The sequence below is a fragment of the Pipistrellus hanaki genome (genome assembly GCF_964339955.1).
Source record: "Pipistrellus hanaki genome assembly, chromosome: 12".
Classification (NCBI taxonomy): domain Eukaryota; kingdom Metazoa; phylum Chordata; class Mammalia; order Chiroptera; family Vespertilionidae; genus Pipistrellus; species Pipistrellus hanaki.
Window position 1 is genome coordinate 36,889,013 of NC_140514.1, and position 21,217 is coordinate 36,910,229.

General features: G+C 45.4%; 1 protein-coding gene across 1 annotated transcript in view; it reads left to right on the plus strand.

Moving 5' to 3' along the window:
• The window catches only part of ANTXR1 (ANTXR cell adhesion molecule 1), a 208,677-nt gene that overhangs the window by 137,018 nt on the left and 50,442 nt on the right, over positions 1-21,217 (plus strand). Inside the window, exons 14-16 of the mRNA XM_084901202.1 lie at positions 8,759-8,800; positions 14,651-14,746; positions 16,463-16,630. Coding sequence (XP_084757328.1) covers positions 8,759-8,800; positions 14,651-14,746; positions 16,463-16,630 — 306 coding nt within the window. The remainder of the gene's footprint in view (positions 1-8,758; positions 8,801-14,650; positions 14,747-16,462; positions 16,631-21,217) is intronic.

A 21,217-nucleotide genomic window follows, 5' to 3' on the forward strand; every position in this document is an offset into this window, starting at 1 on the left:
GTTTGCTGGGACAGGAGAGTGTGTGTGCACTCACACATTCTCCCCATATAAACAGAGTTCTGTTCTTTGTTTTGTTTGTAATGGCCTTGTAGGTCTCTTATGAACAGTTAAGTTTTTAAAGAATTTATGTAGAAGATCACGTTTAACTCACTACTGAATTTTAAGGATAGTTCAACATATATGCCCTTTGGATATCTCCAATGACAAATTGCAAAAGGCAAAAATGAATCAGGAAGTTGATGTGCCTTAAATGAAATAAAAATAAAGTCTTCAGGTAATGTTCTCTGTACCTTTAAGCGTAACATTTAATTTTCAAGCCTAACCTCACCAAAGGGATTTACTGACAGTTTGTTTAATAGCAGCCTGACTAGTACAGGCAGCTCCTTTGCCTAGACCCGTCGTGCTCCCTGGAGTCCGCTCCAGCCTCCACCCTTTCTCATGTGGACACGCCTCCCCCTGCAGCTGACAAGCTTATTTCTCACTGACACACTGAGCTCTGCCGTGGCCTGCCCTCACCTCTGGAGTTCCGCAGCCCACGCCCCACACACCAGTCTGTGCTCTTGTTCACCTTGCCCTCATGGCTTCCCTCACTCCCACCCAGCTGGCCTCACAACTTGCCTGGTAGCCCACCCACCACCTCCTTTCCCCTGCTGGTGAACTGGAAAGGTGTGCGCTATCATTAAAGACAAATGGGTTCCCCCCTAGCTGGTTTTTCTCAATGGTTAGAGCGTCAACCTGCAGACTAAAGGGTCTCAGGTTCAATTCCTGGTCGAGGGCACATACCTCGGTTGCAGGCTCAATCTCCAACCCAGGTCAGGGTATGTGTGGGAGACAACCAACCGATGTGTCTCTCTCACATCGATGTTTCTCTCTCTTTCTCGCCCCCTTCTCTCTCCCTTCCACTCTCTCATAAAAAAAAAAAAATCAATAGAAATATATATTTGGGTGAGGATTAAAAAGAATAATAATTAATTAAAAATAAAGATAAGTGGAGATCTTTTTCTAATCAATTCAAGGTAAATCCTTTGAACCTTAATTTCTTTAGGTGAAAAATTAAGAAATTGGGATCATATTGTCTCTAAGGTTACCTTATATTCATACCTTCTATAAGTGAGTCTGCTCTTTCCTTTCCAGACTAAGATTCCCTGGTCTGTAATTCTCAAACCTGGTTACACATCAAAAACACAAGGGATTTAGACAATAAGTTTGGAAGAGACCATTAAACTCAATCTTCACTGTAGGACTTCTCAGAGCCTTTAGGAGAATAATTTGCATTGTGAATCTCTAAACTTATTTTGACCTTGGAACCTTTCCTTGGACTATCCCTATTCCCACCCATTGACATACAGACATCTGAAAGGACATGTGTATTCTTCCAAAAACTGTGTATAAAACATAACCCTAGAGAATGTTAAAGCAGCCGATTCCTGAGTTCTGAGGTGCAACATTTTCCCTGCCCTCCTCAAAGGCTGAGTCCTTGCCAAAAAGCTTGAATGTACAATGAACAGTACCAACACCTCCTGTCCCCTTGTGCCCTGCTCAGGTCCCACAGGCACTCCCTGTAGCTGGCATCACCTTACCTATAACCCAGGCGGATCAGACCCTCCTCCTCCGAGCCTCAGGGAATCTGAATTCGTGGTGGTTGTTATTTTTCACTGTCTCACTTAGAGTTTTGCAGTGACTCTGACATACATATTATCTAATGGAGACTGCATTGCCATTATTTTAAATTGCCATGCAAATCCCTTAGCCTTTATAAACAGGAACGAGGAAATTCCTGCCACTATTCTCACTTTATTTATTGGCGAACGTGGCCTTCTAAACAATCCCAATCTTAAGAAAGATGAGAGGAGAAGCCAAAAATTATTTAAAGTTTGAGTTTAAAAAAAAAAAAAGCTCATTTCTTTGAAAATTTCTTGTACTGTGTTCTAGATCAATACTTGGCATTGGCCTTTGATAAACTTCTATAGTGTAACACCACTGCATTCAGGCAGCCCGTGGCCAGCATTACCCTACTCTAATCAGCTGGGAGGTTTCTACTAAATTTATACCGTTTCTATAGTAGTAAGAGTCATTTGTCTAACATTAGCTAGCATCTCATACTTCATAGGCACTTTCCACATCCAGTCGCCTATTTTTCCCCGGTTTCTTGATTTTAATTAGAAGTGTATTTATTCTAAGGACTAGGAATCAGAATGGAAGTCTAGAATGTGAAAGCAAGAGAGCAAGCATCTCCTTCTGTCTAAGACAGTAAACCTTCTTCAGATGGCCTTTTAGATCTCGATTGGCCTTCCTTCTGCACACAGTTCTGTTCTGGGGGCTCCTCCTCCCACAGAACCTTTGAGGCCAGGGAGGCAGCAGAAGAGGTGGTGTTAAGAGGTGAGCTTAGAAGTCCCAGGATATGCAGTGTTTCAATCAAAGGCTTCAAATATCTTTAACCATCTAAATACACTTATTTGAGCTTCCTCTCTGAGCATGCAAGAGGTAACCATTTGTGAAAAATCAATTACACTTAATTGGAGATACAGTGGACTGCATAACCAAACATTACAAGAAAATAGGGGACATTTCCAGGGCTAAAATAAAGGCAGATCTGGAAATATGATGGTTAGCTGGCCTTAAAGCAATAGTGGTCCTAGGAGAGCTATTCTGATCTTAATTACCCAGACATTTGGTCTAATAGCCCTACATAGATAGGCCCACAAAAGTTTGGGAGCTGGAATTGAGTCTTCTGCCTAAAATTGGGACCTTAAGTGAAAGAATGGGCTATGCATTTGGTGTGTGTGTGTGTGTGTGTGTGTGTGTGTGTGTGTGTAAGAATTCAGAACCATATCCTCTCAGTTTTAAAGTTCAAATATGTACGTACTACTTGGAGTTCTGTAAATTACAAGCTGAGAAGGTCCCAGTGTGGAAGTGTTTAGGAATCTGCAGAAGGAAACTTGAGACCTCTCTGGCAGGTTGATTCCAAAGCCCAGTCCTCATAGGATTCCCATAGGTAAACACAAACTACACATGAGCTCATAATCCAAAATTACCAAAAGCCCAAGGGATATGATTACTCAGGCTCCTTGGGCTTTTACTAAACATGGAAAGTACAAAAGACCAGAAATCAGATGAGGAACTCAGGCCCAGCCAACGGTCTCTCCTTTCTGTCTCCAGAGTTAACAATAGTTGTTAAGTAGCAGATGCACCAAAAGTTCTTTAGATTCCATCACTTTTCCTATAAAACGAAGGCTGTTCCTAAAAAATATCACTGCATATGGAATTTCAGCCCCATGAAAATAACTGGACTAGTGGAGGGGGAGAGGTTCAGAGCAGATCATTCAAAACTGTGCAATCTTATAAAACAATACCCTTTTAAAAATTAAAAATAAACTAAAAAGACCTCACCATTTGAAGCATCTTATATTTTTAATGAAAATAATGCTGCAGTGAATGTAGCCCTTTTCCTTGATTTTTTAAAAAAATAAACACACGAACTCTCCTGGTGGATGAGTGTGATGTAGCACTGTGGCTTTGCGTTACGGAGACAGGACGGAAGGAAGGACATTCTTAGATCGGAGTGTCACAACAGAGGTGGATGGCGGTGACTCATAGTCTTGTTATTCCTCTGCACCGGCTTAAAATAGAAACCCAGCCTTTGTTGTTTTGCCAAGTTTCTCTTTTCATAACAACAAAAAAAAAAAGTTATTTGTGGGGTTCCAAATCAGACCAAGTGCCAGGAAAGTACTGTTCTGCTGTTGTCAGCAGTTTAGCCTTTTCTTTAACCCACGGTGCGTGCTTCTGATGCAGCCAGCATGTTGCCCTCACTCATGACAGTAAAATAGTAGTCAAGTTTTCAGGCTAATTGAAATTGGCTAATTGAAATAAGCGAATATTCTAGAAAAATCAGTTGCACTGGACAAAAAAGCTGTTCCTAAAGTGTTAACTAAAATTTTTATTGGCAGTTCATCTCATGGTAAAATTACGTCACTCGTGACTTTAAATGCAACATCTAGTGAGCCAGGGTGGCTATTGCCTGGGAGGAGGAAGAGGGTAGACTGTGTTCTCTATTCCATGGCCCAGGACTATAGCAGCAAAGTGATAGCAAGAATGAATCAGGTGACCAGAATCAAATCATACAATCTAAAAGCTGCGCTTGGATACTTCTGGAGAAAAAGAAACAAGTGTAATGAACTCACCATGTGCTTAATTTCACCTTCACGTTTTATAAAATAAATTTTAAGAAAGAGCTTTATGGAGACCTAAATGGTTGAACTTGACTCATAAAGCTAGAATAAGTTCCGAGGTGTCAGGCAGGACCTGGGCATGTGTGATCTTCCTGCTGTATTTATTCCAACATAACGATATCTCCACATCTTCCCACATGACTATTTCCAGCAGCCAAACTAAGAGGCGTACGTGAAAACGTGATTTTGTTCTGACTTACATTTGCCAGTAAGATTTCAATTTAATAAGATTCTACCTGGTCTTTTCTGGATCTCTTTCCTTAACCCATAGAATATTCATTGTCAAATCTGACCCCATCTCATGTCTACCTAAACAAAGATGGCTAAAATCAGGGCTAACAGTGGGGAGAAGAAGCTTATCTCCCAGTGTACAACAGAGACAGTTTCAAGAAATTCCCAGGTAGCAAAGAAACATTACTAGAATTCAGAAGTTCCATATCCCGCCTCATTTTTCTTACTCCCATTTACTTCACCAGTCCACCCATTAATGCCAAGTAACTCTAGGGCAGCTACTCCAAGGAGGCAAATGGGCACTTTCTGCCCATCCACAATACACAATACATAAGACAGTACATGATGGGGTGGGGTGTGCCTCAAGAGGAGAAATGCAAAAAATATTCCCAGATTCATGCTGCCATTTGCTTCTACCATGTTGTGTTTATAGATACGTTGGTTGAGGAATTTTCTTTTTATTTTATTTATTTATTTATTTTTTAAATATATTTTATTGATTTTGTACAGAGAGGAAGGGAGAGAGATACAGAGTTAGAAACATCGATGAGAGTCATCGATCAGCTGCCTCTTGCATCACCCCCTACTGGGGATATGCCTGCAACCAAGGTACATGCCCTTGACCGGAATCGAACCCGGGACCCTTCAGTCCCCAAGCCGACGCTCTATCCATTGAGCCAAACCGGTTTCGGCGGAATTTTCTTTTTAAACATTTGATTAAGAGTCCTTTCAAGCTTACCTATCTTTAATGTGATCCTTCTCATGAGAAAAGAGCCTATGAGCCCACTCCCAACCAAGAGGAAGCTCCCAGAACCTTCTGAGAAGGGAGTGGGCCAAATCGAGCCTAAGCTTGGTAGTGCTCCGTGGAATCTAGTTTGCATTCTTGTTGGAAATACTTTCTAGTCAAATTACGTGGAAGCAAAGAATTATGCAATTAACCTTTTAATTACCGTTGACAGTGCTATTAAAACACACACACACACAAAAAAAAAAAAAATAATAATAATAATAAAAATAATAAAAAACCAGGTTACCTGAGACCCCACGAACAGGGCCTTGCTTGTTCTATGAGGTCACAGACTTCCCAGGGGAGGTGCATGGGGCGGTAGCGGGGGGGGGGGGGGGGGGGGTAGTTAGCATTTTATCCTGTGAACCCTGGGCCACTGCACAACAAGGAGGCAGCAGCACTGAATTCAAAAGCTGCCCACCTGCTCCACCAGGCAACGTGTCCTCTGGACTGGGAGGGGGGGCCGGGGGGGAGGGGGGTGGAGAAGGCTGATGTGTCCCTGTGCTTAGGTCACTTCTTTGGGTGGCCCGTATGCCGGTCTTGGCAGGAGGGTTTGGCTCATAGTCTATCCAGTTTCAATGCTTGGAAAAATCATGACTTCAACTTAGCCTGTCTAGATCACACTTTGAAACATTCCCCTATGGGAGCTGCTCCCTGAGCCCGATGGAAGACTGGTGATGGGGAGAGGGGGAAGAAGGGAGGGGGGATGCTGTGAAGCATTAGGGAATTAGGAAGACTTCTTCCTCATTCCTGATGAATATAGTCAGACACCCAACCAATGAGACCAGATTGGAGGTGCCTAAACCCTGTTAACCTGAACATGGTGGCATTTTTCCAGAAGCTCAAGTGCCCAGTGTACAGCGAGTCAGCGTGAAATCTGGATTATAAATTAGTCCACCTTTGATTAATACTAAATGGAGTATGTTGGCACTGTCTTTTGGTTTCCCCTTGGGACACTGCTTGAATGGCAACCCATAGATGGGTTGGTTGGGGTGGTGGGCCACTTGCTGCGGCCCTTCCTCGCTGGTGGCACGTGCCCACACATATGTGGCGAAACCTGCTGTTGGCTGGCCTCCTGTAGCCCCTGGCCACTGTCTGAACACCAGCCTACTGTCACTCCTGGCCTCTAAGCTGCTCCGTCTGGAATTGGCCATACATAGCCTTTTAGTTCACACAGGGGTTTAAGTGAAGCCTTTGTTAAAGATGCAATAAAGACAAGACACAGAGACGACGAGAAAGGAAAAGGAGAAGAAGAATAACAGTCTGAGCCATTGATTGAGCACCCACTGTATACCAGGTGTTTTACAAATACGATTGCTCTTCGTGACTCGATTCCTGCAAGGTTAATGTTTGACAGATGAGGACAGTGGAGCTCAGGGAGGCTCAAGAACTTGTCAGATCTTCACAGTAAGAGAAGGGCAGGTCTGGGGTTGCTCAGACAGCTCCACTGTGCTGCCATGCAGTGAGGGAGGAAGCTGGGAGCCCCATCAAGACAGAAGCTCAGCTGCTCTGTACCGAACCTCCAGATATCCACGGTCCTTCCCATGCACCCCTGTCATTATCTGTCTGTCTTCCCAAATGTCCTGCCCCCTCTTCTTCCGCTCCCTAACCCTGCCCATAGAGAGGAGACACATTCTAGATGGCTGTCCCCAGCCTCCCACCTTCCCTCCCATTCCCAGGCATTTCCTGTTTTTAAATCATCAGTCCCTCTGGGATGATGAGAAATCAGCTCTGGGCAGGAATGGCCCTCCCCAGAGATTTTCCTTAAGAAATTCGGAGCCAGTGTTGAGTGGGTGAGCAAAATCATGGCTTCATGCTTTCCAGAGACCTTCAGCAGACTTCCCACAATGGCCAGGAAGTGGAGGCAGATGAAATGATAGCTTGGAACCCCTGGAGGGCTTAACCTCTGTTGTCCTTAATTAATTGAATGCTGTCCTTTTAGATGAGTGGAGTCTCAGTCCCCAGGCCAGTGTTAATAGAGCCTCAAGCCAGTAGCCTGTCTCAGCATACAGAGATGACATGACAGATAGTGGTAGCCCAGATGATAACAGTGGGAATCAGAGCCCAGAATACTCATTAAGTCAGAGGAGATGTGTGCTTAGTAGGCAAGAGCTTGATGCCTAGAACGCAGTCTGCTCTGCAGCTAGGAGAGCTTTCCAACTAGATCAAGGAACTGGTCCAGTGGGCAGTGCCCAAGCACCCATTCACAACTGATCCACACCAGCCCTGGCACTAGAACATCAAAAGATATACACTGAGTTGCCATATTATTATGATCTCTGAACACATAATAATCAGGACACTTGGTCTGGTGCATGAATTCATGCATGGGTGGGGTCCGGCCAGCCTGGCCACGGGGAGGGGACATGGGTGTTGGCCTGCCTGCCTGCTGGTCGAATTCCTGGTTGAGGGGACAATTTGTATATTAGCCTTTTATTATATAGGATATACATTGAGTAGCCAGATTATTATGTGTTTAGAGATCATAATAATTTGGCCACCGCAGTGTATAATGAGCTTTGTATTTACCAGAATTCCTTAAGGAAAAGGACTGTCTTATATGTAGCTGGCCCAACATTCCATTAATAAGCTTGAGATGAGAAGAGGAAGCTACCAAAGGCATGGTAGAGTCACCATGATAATGACCAAACTGCCTTGTAAAAGACTCTAATTACTACAAGGGCTTTCCTTTTGTGAAGGGGGTGTGCAAGTTGGGGACACAAGTAAGGAGAGGCCGCTTACTGCCACCCAGCTGTCCTTCTTCCCTGTCCTTCTCCCATGTGCCACTCATCCTCTCGTTGGATGGAAGGGGCCCCCAAATGCTGCCTACCCATAGTGTCCACATGTCTCTTTTCCGCCCCAATGACAGAGCAACTGCAAAATACAATCTTACAATGTTGCTGTATAAACCTTTGTACTCCTTTAAGTTTAGGGCCCTGAAAAAAAAAAAAAACCATGGCTACCCCTTCTTTGTTGTCCACTGTTGAGAATTTATCTGCCTGATATTCACACCATACACCCTCCCTAGATGGGCGCTACTTGGGACCAGTGACAGTTAACAGAACTACCACCAGCTCGCGGGGTCCATCCCTGGCTCCTCTCTGCAGCACCATCTTAACTTCTGTCCTGTACCTTTGTTTGTTAAATATGTAGCTGGTTGGATGGATGGGTAAATGATTTCATGAATGAATGACTGAATGAATTAATGAGTGAATAAATTTGCATGATAGCTACCTAGGATAAGAGATGAAACTGTTATCTATGAAGCATTTTTTCCTTTATGAATGGAACAAACACCATTATGAATGGAACCCTCAGCCTGGACCATACTTTAACTAGCTGAGCTACTCTGCCCACAAAAACACACCATGCCATTGATTAAGCCTGCCTTGCTTGTGCCTGTTTCAATGACAATTATGGCCACCCTACCCAGACACCTCATGAGAGCAGCCTCTTGAAAAGCCGGTGGCTGGAGATTTCCACTGACTTGTTCTTTATTTTTTCTTTCCAGATTATCAAGGAGATGCCTCCACCTCCTGCTGAGGAAAGTGAGGTGAGTGGCCAGAGCCTGGTGCAGCCAGAGGGGCAGGGTGGGACCAGTGACAGTTAACAGAAGTGGGGTGGAGAGCTGGGTGGGCCGGGCTGAGACTCGGGCCCCTGCAGAGCAGAGCTAAGTTGGGCCCAGGCTCCCAGTGCATGTGAAGCAGCAGCAGGGAGATCTTCGGCTCTTTCCCAACCAAAGATGAACGGGAATGAACTAAACTGAGAGTCATAGGCAGAGGCTTGGGAAGGTTTTACTTGCACAGATAAAATTTGAGATGCAAACAGAAACGTTTTTATCACTATAATCATTTTTCCTCTAAAAGAGACACTTTAGGGATCTCTTCTCCCTTATGCTTTATGTGTGCAGATCAGGGAAAATCTGTGATTCTAGGAACTGCCTGTTCTTTAATTTAAAACAATGTTACCTAAAGATTTGCCAGAAAGTAATGAAAATATATTGGAGGGGGATATGCCGTGCTCTCAAATCCTCATCATTTGAAGGAAAAAAAAATACCTTAGACTCCACCATAAGTTGGCCAGTGAGCAGTTTGCCTGGGTTAGAATAGAGTGGAGGCATTGAAGGCTGATGGTGAGGAGGACCATATGGGGGAAGAGGAGGCAGGAGTGCCTGGCCAGTGGCTTTCCTGGGCCTCTGATCACTTCCGGGAGAGCTGGCCACCCTGGATGCAATGCTCGCCAATTTATAAACCAGGGTTCAGGTCTGAAAACCCAGTGGGACCAAAAGCTAGAATGATGAGGTTTCTAGTTCATGGTCCTTAATCCCATAAGGTCTGTTGTGTGCAAACTGAGCACCACCCCCTCAGCATTCCTCCTCCCAATGTCTTTGTCAAGTTTCCTACATACAGAAAGAATCATGATTACATTTAAAATTCCATGTGGCTCTTATATCCTGAACCATATGCATGTAAGCCAAGGGATTTAATAGCTGCCATCAATTAAAGCACATCTTGTTGGAATGCTAACTTCCTGCCCAGAAATCAGGGGAGGAAATTACATTGCCGTGCAAAGAGGAGGGAGGGAAAAAATAACACCCTCTTTACATCCACAAAAGCCTTTTGCTGATCTTTCAAGAGAAAGCACCGTGGTTAGTTCCCTCAGGTTCCACTTTGGCAGGGCTTCTGCTGCGTGCAGCTGTCTCTTGTTCTTCCAAAGAAAAATAGGTCAAGACACTCTCTTGACGAGGTTGGTCTGTTTGCCCTGTTCCCTCCCCTCGTTATTTTCAATTAGAGGAGTCGTTGCCCTTTCCTCTATGTTTGTCTTTGGAAGGTGACGTGGCAGCTACTGTGGACAAAATATGCCAGGAGACTTAGGTGTAAGACTGTGGAGTATGGCTTGCCACATCTAAGCACAGGACTGCACACACAGAACAAGTTTATAAGTGTGTGTAGGATGAACTACCATTTTGGAGGGAAAGTAGGACTCGAACCTAAAAAAAAAATACCAAGAAAGAAGCTGAAAGCAAGAGAAGTAAATGAGTTTTTCCAGATTCACCTACTATTCTTAGAGAAGTCTCACCTGAAGAAGGCAGACCTGGTTTTTGACACAGAAAGACAACGTCGGGGTGCTTGAGGCTTAAAGGGTTGTGCTAGCCAAAACCGGTTTGGCTCAGTGGATAGAACACGGGCCTGCGGACTGAAAGGTCCCAGGTTCGATTCCAGTCAAGGGCATGTACATTGGTTGTGGGCACATCCCCAGTAGGGGGTGTGCAAGAGGCAGCTGATCGATGATTCTCTTTCATTGATGTTTCTTTCTCTCTGTAAAAAATCCATAAAACATATATATATATTTTTAAAAAATAATAGAGGGCTGTGCTAGACCTAAATGAGTTTCCGTACTGGCAAGCGGGCTGCAGGCAGTGCTGATTACCTTAGCATGCATCTTGGCCATGAGAGTCCCTTGGCCCTGGAAATTAAGCAGCCCAATTGCCCACCTAATGTGTTTTGGCAGAAAAAAATAATAATAATAAAGAAATCCCACAAAAACAGATAATATAACTTAGCCCACGCAGAGTATTTTATACTATGCCCTGGAAATCATAGTTGAAATCCAGACAGCCTTCTCCACTCCAGCTCTCTGTGTTCAAAGCCCACCAGCCCTTCAAGCACTGCTCATGTGCTACTCTCTCTGAAACCACACTTTCATTCCTTCCATCACAACTCATCTCTCCCTTTTCTGCATTCCTAGGATGCTTCATTGACTCTTCCTTCTACGTCAATGTTTAAGATCATTAGCTAGTTAAAGATCAAAATCTATATCTAATTAATCCTTGATTCATCTTCAGAGAGCTTAACATGTTGTTTAGCACTCAATTTTTAGCTATATGAAGTCACTCTCTGCCATCCACATGTAAGCAAGTCAAGGATCTGTTATTCCAACTTTCATCAGATCTACTAGCATTGTATCCCAAGAGACAAACATCTATGTGAATAATTAAACTTTAAGAATGAACACAACTTTTAATGCACTCCACGATGATCCTCTTTAATAGGGAGTATCAGTATGCACAACAAAAAAAGCCATGACTATTTGAGATTCCATGCAACCAACAGTGATACTTCTGGATAAAGGGGCATCAATGAAAAATTAACTGAAATGCCAAGATCTCAGAAAAAACAAGGAAACTCAATTTTAACAACTGAGAAGGACATTTCTTCTCTAATTGGCAGCAGAGTGAGGTTTCCTCACTGAGTTTCTAGTTATTCCCAATAATTGGTAGTTTATGGGAGAAACCAATAATGGAGCACTTCAGCTGCTAATTTAGTTCTGAGTAGTTCCATGGACTTTCTGACTCTGTGTAAGAGGGAGAGGGATGTGTATTGAATGCATCCAATTAACAATAAGCACCTCCCTTTGAATGATGAGCTTATTTTTAGGTTTATTATCACTCTCACTGATCCTAACAATTTCTCCAAAAACTTTTTGGATGATAATAGCTGAGTGATGGAAAAATTATACAAGTTTTCTAGGACCAACCAGCAGTCCTGGGGTCCCTCACTGCTATGTCTACACAGACAGCCAGAGAAGCCTCCCCCTTTGGAGGGGTGAAGGGCCAACCTACCGCCAGTGGACATCAACTGCACACTGATACACACTCACACAAGCACATACATGTGTACATGCCAAACAGGGGTACTAGAACAGGCCCAGAATTCAGTATTCAGTATTTCAGTAGTTAAAAAAAAAAAAAAAAAACATTACTTCTTAAAAAAAAAAAATGAATACACTATTCTTTATTGAAGAATGCAAGAAATCCGTTGCATCATCCTTAGTCACGGTGTGTATGGGATGACATGGTGTGTTGGTGCCATGACATGTTCTACAGCTTAAATCAAGGACATCTTAGGTCATTTGGAATTTTTATATTTACAAACAAAGGGTTTGCTGGGTTTTTCAATTCACTCCTAGGAATTAATCTCTAAGACTGACATTGAGGATGACTTCTTTGGCTTATCCCCAAAGGCGTCAGATGACACAGCAGCCAGTTCTACTTTAGGTTCAGCCCTTCAGAGCCTCCTGGGCCTGGAGTTCCTGTGGCCTTTGCCCTTTCCATGCTTCATGTCATCACCCTCACCAAACTTACTCCTCTATAAATGTGAACAATCGTGTTGACAGCAATATCCTCCTTATTTTTCTCGAAATATCACACTGCACTGGCTCAGAGGACTCAGCCACAGTGGCCAAGTGGGTGAAAGATGGAATGGACAAATAGAATGTTCTTATTTGGAACTATCAGGGCTTATCACAAGGATTTAAGGTGGGTTATGGTTCATCAAAATGTTAAACGGATTCAGAGGCTGATTTAAAACTATTTCCTTGGGCTCGATTCTGTTTCAGTTACATTCTCCTTTCCATAGATAGTTCCCTCTATCACCTTCTTGGTTTGAGAGCCTATTTGGGTCAAGCTGGCCATCTGGATATCAGAGAAGCAGGAATGTTAAAGAATTTGTAGCTTGAGTCTAAGAGGGCCACCATCTATATGCACAACTCCAGGGGGAGCTGTTCACATCAAGACTGGTGTTGTCCAGGACATGGAGAGGTACAAAACCCTGGCATGATTGGAAAGACAAAAAAAGTTCAGTGTCTGAGGGCAGTATGGGACTAAGCCAGTTTGGGGCTAACCCAATGAGAGCCTCTGACCTCAGAGTCTACAGCTATTTCTTTCTAGAGCAGGACTGTGACCGAGGACATGCCCAGGTCTACCTGAGGACAGGCAGGTCAGATGGTCCTCTCCCATCTGAGAAATGTGACCCAAACATCAGCCAACTGGATGTCTGGGGCCGCCACATCCTTTAAGATTTAAAAGTAACTTCCCCTGATGGGGAAACCAGCACTCCTCCCCAAGCTCTGTGTCTCCTCTGATAACTCCCTTCTTCGTTTGCTGGACACCATCAAACAAACTCAAGTCCCACACTCCCCCAAAGGCACTGCTGGCACAAGGCCATCTGCATAGGGACTTTTGCTGAAAGATTAAAAGTATGTGGTTGCAACACAGTGCAGTCGATGAATAACTCCTAACAGAATATTAAGCAGCCTCTTCTGTAGCATCACTGTCATTCCCGCTGCTGGGAGGATCTCAGCCATCTCCTCAGGTGGGATCTGGTAGCTCAGTTCCACTCTCCTGCTCGTCTTCTGCCGACTGCCCACCAACCCCTGATTCCTATGGCTTTGCTCACACAAAGCAAGTCAGCTTATCCATCTGTCATTCAATCATCACAGTGTATTTCTACATTGGCGGTGCCCCTCCCTGCTACATCCTTGAAGAGCAGTGTGAGGACAGCTTGCCAAGAGCTCTTGTACTTCATTAGATGTGAGGGTCACCTCGGGTGCTGCCGGTTTTCTTAGTGGAATTGCTGGGGACTGTTATTTTAATCCACCAACTTTTGGCCAAAGACACATCAAAGATTCCCTTCTCCTCCGAAGATTGCAAAACCCTCCGGACTCTAGAATGTGTAAACAGAGCCATGGTAACTGCAGGGAAATTCCAACTCTCTCATTGGTCAAAGCTTGGGCCTTTGTGTTGTCTTCTGCTGTTGTTTGAGTTTGGCAGGCAGGCTCAGGTCAGGGGATTTAAACGGCAGGCTTGGTGGATCAAGAGCACGTGGAGCTGATTTAAGTGTTGGCATTTCCTGTTGTGGAAACACGGGTCCCTGCACATGCGCAGGAGGCTGGCCCCGCCTCTTTTCTCCAGCAGAGCCCAGAAATAGAGGTGGCAGCAAGTCCTGGGCCAGGAGGGAAGAGATGAGTGTGAAGGCAGCTGGCTGTGCAAGTGTGGGGGGAAGATCCTGGGACAAGGCATCAGGAAACCTGTCTAGAACTTCAGTTCCATTGATGTCCTCTTCTGGGCGATGGAAAAGCTCAATTAGATGGCCTCTCCTGGTTGTCCTCCTGTCACTTAAAAGCGCAGGAGACTCATCAAGCCATTTCTGTTTCCTAGTGAATAAAGCAGCTTTATTCTTGGAGTTTCTTGTGTTCTTGGTGCCGCTGTGTTCAGTTTTGGATGATAAAATTTTAGGTATCTCCTTTGGAAAATGGCTCTAGGCCAGGGGTGCCAGGCATTTTGAAGGCCTGTTTCATAGATATCACACACACACACACACATATCCACCTCCAGCATAAAGTTTAACCATGTAGGCAAGATGTCTAAAGTTCCTGGTTTGACATCGCAAGCCTTCTGAAACTATATCATGGGAGGAAATACTGTGAATTACTTTGTTATTGGAGGTGTCTGCTTTTATTTGATCATTTCACCCAGACAGTCTCCTTTTGTCCATGTTGCCACAGTGGACACATACCTACAGCATGGTGCTTTGCCTCCTTCATGTCCACACTGTCTCTGCAGGAGGAAGATGATGATGGTCTGCCTAAGAAAAAGTGGCCTACGGTGGATGCCTCTTATTATGGTGGGCGAGGTGTTGGAGGCATTAAAAGGATGGAGGTAAGCCCTGGTCGGTGTTGCTAAATGATTAGAGTGTTGCCTGTGTACGAGAGGGTCCCGGGTTTGATTCCTGATCAAGGGTGCTTACCTGGGTTACAGGTTGATCTCTGGCCCCAGTCAGGACAGGTGAAGGAGACAACCAACCGATGTGTCTCTCTCACATGTTTCTCTCTCTCCCTCTCTCTCTCTCTCCTTCACCCCTTCCTCCTTTCCACTTTCTAAAAATCAATGGGAAAAATATCCTTGGGTGAGGGCTAATTTAAAAAAAAAAAAAAGATACAGGTAAGAGAACAGCTTAATGCAGGGGTCCTCAAACTTTTTAAAGTGGGGGCCAGATCACGGTCCCTCAGAGAGCTGGAGGGCCGGACTATATGAACTACTAATTCCTACTGTAACACCTTGGCCGCGCTCACTGCCCAAAAAACCTGGTGGGCAGGATCAGACTCCCCTGGGGGCTGCATGTGGCCTGCGGGCCGTAGTTTGAAGACCCCTGGAATGTATAGTAGTCCCTTCCCCCCTTATCTATGGTTTCACTTTCCACAATTTCACTTACCTGCAGTCAACCATGGTCCAAAAATTCCAGAAATGAACAGTTCTTAAGTTTTAAGTTACACGCTATTCTGAGTAGCATGATGAAATCTTGATCCCGCCTAGTGAATCCACTCCATCCCGCCTAGTGAATCACCCCTTTATCACATGTATCCACACTACATGCTCCTCGTCCCCAGGGAGTCAGTCAGTAGCCCTCTTAGTTACCAGATAATCTGATGAGGCAGTGTAGTTCTGGTGTTCAGGTAGCTGGTTTTACTTCACAGTAGCCCCAAAGCCCAAGAGCAGTGATGCTGACAGTTTGCACATGCCGGAAAGAAGCCATAAGGTGAAAACTCTCAACTTACTAAGAAAGAAAAAAAATCATATGCTGAGAATGCTAAGATTTAGAATGAGAACAAATCTTCAATCTATGAGATTTGTAAAGAAGGAAAAAGAAATTCATGCTAGTTTCCTGAGAAAGATAACTTTTATAATGGTATATTGTTGTATTTTATTATTGGTTATCACTGTTAATCTCTTCCTGTGCCTAATTTCTAAATTAAACTCTATCATAGGTAGGTGTGTATAGCAAAGTAGGTAGTATACTTAGGGTTCGGTAATATTCGTAGTTTCAGGCATCCACTTAGAAGACATCCCCCAGGGAGAAGGGAGGACTGCTGTCCTCATAGCTATGTGCTGACTACTCACTGACGGAAAACCCAAGCAAACTGATGAAAACTCAGACCTGGGATCTGGTAGGGATGTAAATTGTGAGGCACTCGATGGGGAAATGGAGGGCACAGCCTTTTAACTGGAGACCCCCATATCTTGCCCACCACGAGTTGAAGAAGTTCGCTCCTCTGCTCAAACCCCCAGTGGTCTCTTCTCTCCCTGGAACAAAATCCAAGTTCTTACCTGCTCCTGCAAAGCCTTTGCACCTGCTCTCCCCACGGCCTGGACAGTTCCACTCCCAAATATCCATCCACATGGTTTGCTCTCTCTGCTCCTTCAGCCCTCGCCCTTCCCTTTCCCACACCTCCCTCTTCCCTGGCCCTCAAAGCCCAGAGGAATTGAGGAGGTGGGAGCACCTGCGAGGCCTATCACATATGTGTTTGTGATCCCCATTCCCTGGGGACATCATATTTTATTTTGTCATTTGGGTCTTCTGTATGTTATTTCATTTAGGTCCGTTGGGGAGAAAAGGGCTCCACAGAAGAAGGTGCTAAGTTGGAAAAGGCAAAGAATGCGAGAGTCAAGATGCCAGAGCAGGAGTACGAGTTCCCTGAGCCTCGAAATCTCAACAACAACATGAGGCGGCCCTCCTCCCCGCCGAAGTGGTACTCTCCGATCAAGGTGGGTCTCTTTCTGCTCAAAAATCTATCCTTACTCCTGACCAAGCACTTTTAGTAAGCATCAGGCTCTTTGACATGATGAAATATCAAACCAAATTCCAGATCATCACAACGGAACAAATGTCTCAACTCATGGATGTAAAAAGTGCAGGTACTCACTTTTTCTCAATTTCCACGTTATCAAGGCTGAGAACGATGCTTTTTTGAACCATCATAGCAACGTAGTGGAATGAAGGTGGACTTGGATAGTAACCCCAGAGGATCTTTATAAATTGTATAACGTCTCATTTCATTGGCAAGCAGGTCCTCTTGCCGTAACATAAGCCCATTTCCCTCCTGCCAGTGTCTAAGCACACACTGGTGGATGGTGTTGATCATCAATCTAGGTCTTACTCTCTCTGGCTCCAAGCAAAACCTCTTTTTTCTCTATCATCTCTCTTCCCCCCACAGCTTCGAATCTTAAAATCTCTCTGGCGTACCAAGAAGTTTAAACCACAGGAGGCAGTCCATGCTTCCTGAAGGCCTGTTTTCTCTTGCTCTGGGGTACCAATGTCTTGGAATATATGTGATTCATTCAACACCCTTGCTCTTCAGGCTTGCCCATTAACAGCTGCACTGTGCCAGTTGTCAGAGCATGAGAAAAATCATAGCTTGAAAGACTCTGTCCCCACTCCTTCATTTCATAAAACTCCTTCAGAAAACTGAGGTAAGTCAAGTCCTCGCTCTACCCAGATCCGGGGCCCACGACACCCCTCCCTCCCCTCCCCCCCGCCCCAAATCCGGTCTCTAGCCTCTACGCCTGTGCTCCAAACAGAACTGAACCAACTCCAAGGCCTCAAGTGAAAGATTTAGTAAAAGAGCCCGCTCTCATCACAAACACTCACACACGCAAACACACACACACACACACACACACACACACACACAGCCAATGACAGTAAAAATAACAATTCATTATTCTCTGAGTTATTCGCTCAGAATAGCCCGTCTCTTAGGAAATCAAAGGAATAACCGTTTTAAACAGCAAGGGACACTTCATTGGTAATTGTCTTTCCCCAGCCGAGCCAGCTGATGCCCACACTAATTGCGAGGTATTTACATTTTGGCTTGCCCGTGTTTAAAGCAGCGGCATTCTTTTTTAAGATAAAACCCCTGGGGCAGTGGGTTGAACTCCAGAAACATGTGGGCGAAACGTAGCTGCCTGCCTAACAGCTGTTTGCTTGTCGTTGTTGTCCAGTGTGGGACGCGCAGTGGCGTGCCTGCGTGCGCAGACAGGAAGGAGCCGCAGAGGATCTCAGAGATGAAGACGAAAGGGTTTTTTTTCTCTGAACCAATAAGCAAAATAGAGACAGGCTCATAGATAGAGAGCAGGCAGATAGCTCTGGTTGGGGGGACAGGAGGGAGGAATTGGGGGAGGTGGGAGCATTGAACAAAAAAGGGAAAAAGAGAGAGAACTCATGGACATGGACAGCAGTGTGGTGATTGCTCGGGGCAGCTGGAAGAGGGCTGCCCCCAGCAATATAAAGGGGATAAATGGGGGGGGGGGGAATGTTTGCAGAGCCATGCCATATAAGAATGCAGCCACTGTTGAAGTCAGGGGGTCAGGGAAGGAGTAGAAGGGATAAATACTCCAGCCTCTCCCTAATCTTGCCCTCTCATCTCCTTCTGGGGCCTTCTATTGGCCAAAGCGAAGGGAAGCCAGATGATGCCATCTGAGAGGGTCAGGTTTCCAAGGCACAGAGCCAAGAAGGCAGAGAAACACAGGGAGTGGTGGGGGGGCAGGCAGCTCATGGAGACAAACCATTCCCCTCTGCCCCTATGTACACAGGGAGGACACCCCCACCCAGTGCAGAACTTTCAGGGGGTCCTGGGGAGACTCCTCGCTCCCCGGTGAAAGTGATCGGAATCATAGACATCTTTTAATGCGTTGCATTTGACTCACTTTTTTTTAAAATACATTTTATTGATTTTTCACAGAGAGGAAGGGAGAGAGATAGAGAGCTAGAAACGTCAATGAGAGAGAAACATCGACCAGCTGCCTCTTGCACACCCCCTACTGGGGATGTGCCCGCAACCAACGTACATGCCCCTGACCGGAATCGAACCTGGGACCTCCCAGTCCTCAGACAGACGCTCTACCATTGAGCCAAACCGGTTTCGGCAACATTTGACTCGCTTTTTTCATGCATTTTATAAAATAGATCTGAACAGGTGAGCACATTTGCTAAGCAAACCCAGTGGGAATTCACCAAGCGAAGGAGTCCACAGTGGGCTTCTCTCCATCGTCCCCCGTCTAATTTTAGGCGCTGACCACACTGACCACACTTCACCCTTTCCTCATTCCAGGCCCATGACTATTTGGCCTGAGTTTCCCTTTGCTCGGTTTCCACCCCCTGGATTTACAGCGCCCCATGTTTCTCATTAAATTGGGACTGACCATTTCAGACAAGTTAAGTCATGCCCAGATATATGGCCACCAGATAGATTAAAACCAGGACTGTGTTCAGGTTCGCTGGAAGGCTTGCAGCCTTCAGAGAAACCATTTTTCTCATTTTCCAGTAGCTCCTCCACATGCCTGGAAATGACAGAAATGACAGCCGGAGGACAAAAGCCAGACCCTGGCGGGCCAGGCAGCCTGGCTGTTCCCTGCGAGAGCCAAAGCGGCCTGTGCCGCTCGCAGGGCCTGGGAGGGGGCAGTCTTCTGTTCCTTTTCTGTTCGGCCCACCTGTTGGCCTTGGCCTTGAGCCCCTTGACCTTGTAATCAAGCAGCTTCCAGTCATGTAACTGTCGAGAATGAAGCTGTACGTAGCTCAGCAAAACACCCTAGAGCTTTAAATGTTGTCAGATGTGCGGCTGACAATGAACAGATTTTTATTGTCCCTCTTCAGCTACTTTTCAGAAAGGTTCCAACTTTTTTTTTTTAACAAAAGACCAACAGAAGAAGGAGCAAACAGAAATTACCGTCTGTGTATATATAAGCATCTGTGGGGTGAGTTTGTATATGTGGAGAAGGGGGTGTAGGAAAAGTTTCCAACTTTATGCACTAATTTATTTCATTTGAAGGGAAGCGTGGGCCACAATATTTACCATATATTTGAAGATGCAAAAATTCCAGTGTTAGCCTATAACGGCCCTATAAGTTCAACCACTCTCAAAATTCTCAGCCTCTGACTAACTTCCGCTAAGGCAGACAAGCCAGCAGAGAAGACACAGCTGCTGCTTGCCAAAATAGATAAATAAATAAAAAGGAAAGAAAAACCCAGCCAACATGCCATGCACCACGTGCTTTGAGTAGACGGGGGGCATAACCCTGCCCGGCGCAATCTTACGGTTTAGGAAGAAGCAAAGCCCGAGTTGACGTAGGACCTCTGCTTTGTCTCACTTTGCGGATCAGAAGTTTCTGTCCGAGGCTGAGATGCGTTGGGAGCCTGGAATGCTAAATGTCTCGCTGTATGGTCAACGTGCCTCAAATGGAAGAAGGCTATTTTTAGACGTCAGCTAATACAGTCTGGCCAAGGGCCCCCAGCGGGTTGGGAAAATCTCTTAGCTCACAGAAGCAGCTGGGCATTTCTCCTGGGGAGTGGGGACCAGCATCTTGAATGTGTCCCGTGGAGAAGCCTGTGCGTGGTGGACGCTCAAAGCTAGACTAAGTGGCGGGGTCAACCCGAAGGGTCCTCCCCAGGCTTGGGATGAGGCCCGGGGACTTGGTTGAAAGAACCCCCTGAGGGTCTTCTGGCCCCAATGGGATGCTGTTAATAAGCACATTAGCTACCGTCTTAAACGACAGGCGTCTGCCTACATTCAGAAATCAAGGCTCCATGAGCCTTTGCGAGGCATTTCTCTTTGACTTTATAGAGTTATTCTTTATTCTCTTCTTGGTTATAATACTTATTCTAAAGCTCCCTTCAGCTCTTGCATAAAAAGCTACCTATTATAGGCATAGAAAGAGGTGTTGATTAACAAGATTGTTTTCGATGCCAAAGAATGGGGACTTTAGGGTCGTGTGTGGGACAGTCAGACTTCGGCATACTGAGGATATAACTAGAGGTAGCTAGTCTCTCCTGGGTCAGGGGAGTCCAGCTACAGCAACTCGCCTGGGTGAAGTACTAGCCTGGAGGAAGCCTGTACCATAAGTCAGGCCCAGATCCAGAGCCTTCCATGCACTCATTCCTTTATTTCTCATAGCAGCCCTTCACAATAAAAACGAATACAACTCCCGTTGTACAAATGGTAAGACCAAGGCACAGAGAGGTTTGGTAACTTGCCCAATTTCATACCTTTAGTAAGATGTTTCCTGCTTTATTGTATTAACTGCAAGGCATTCATTTAAACTAGCAATAAAAGCTGCTATTGCTCAAGTAGGAGAGAAGATAGGGAGCCTACAAGTAAAAGATTAGTCAGGAAACTGGTATCAGAGTGAGTGACGAGGTAAGAGCCTGGGCCAAGGCAGCAGCACCCTGGAGACGTGGGTCAGGAGGGGCCAGGAGGAGGCGGCTGGGAAGCCGTTACAGAGAGAACATCCCCACCGTGTGGTGGGATTTGGGCGTGAAGAGGGGCAGCAGCAAGGAGGTGGGTTCGGCTTGCCCAC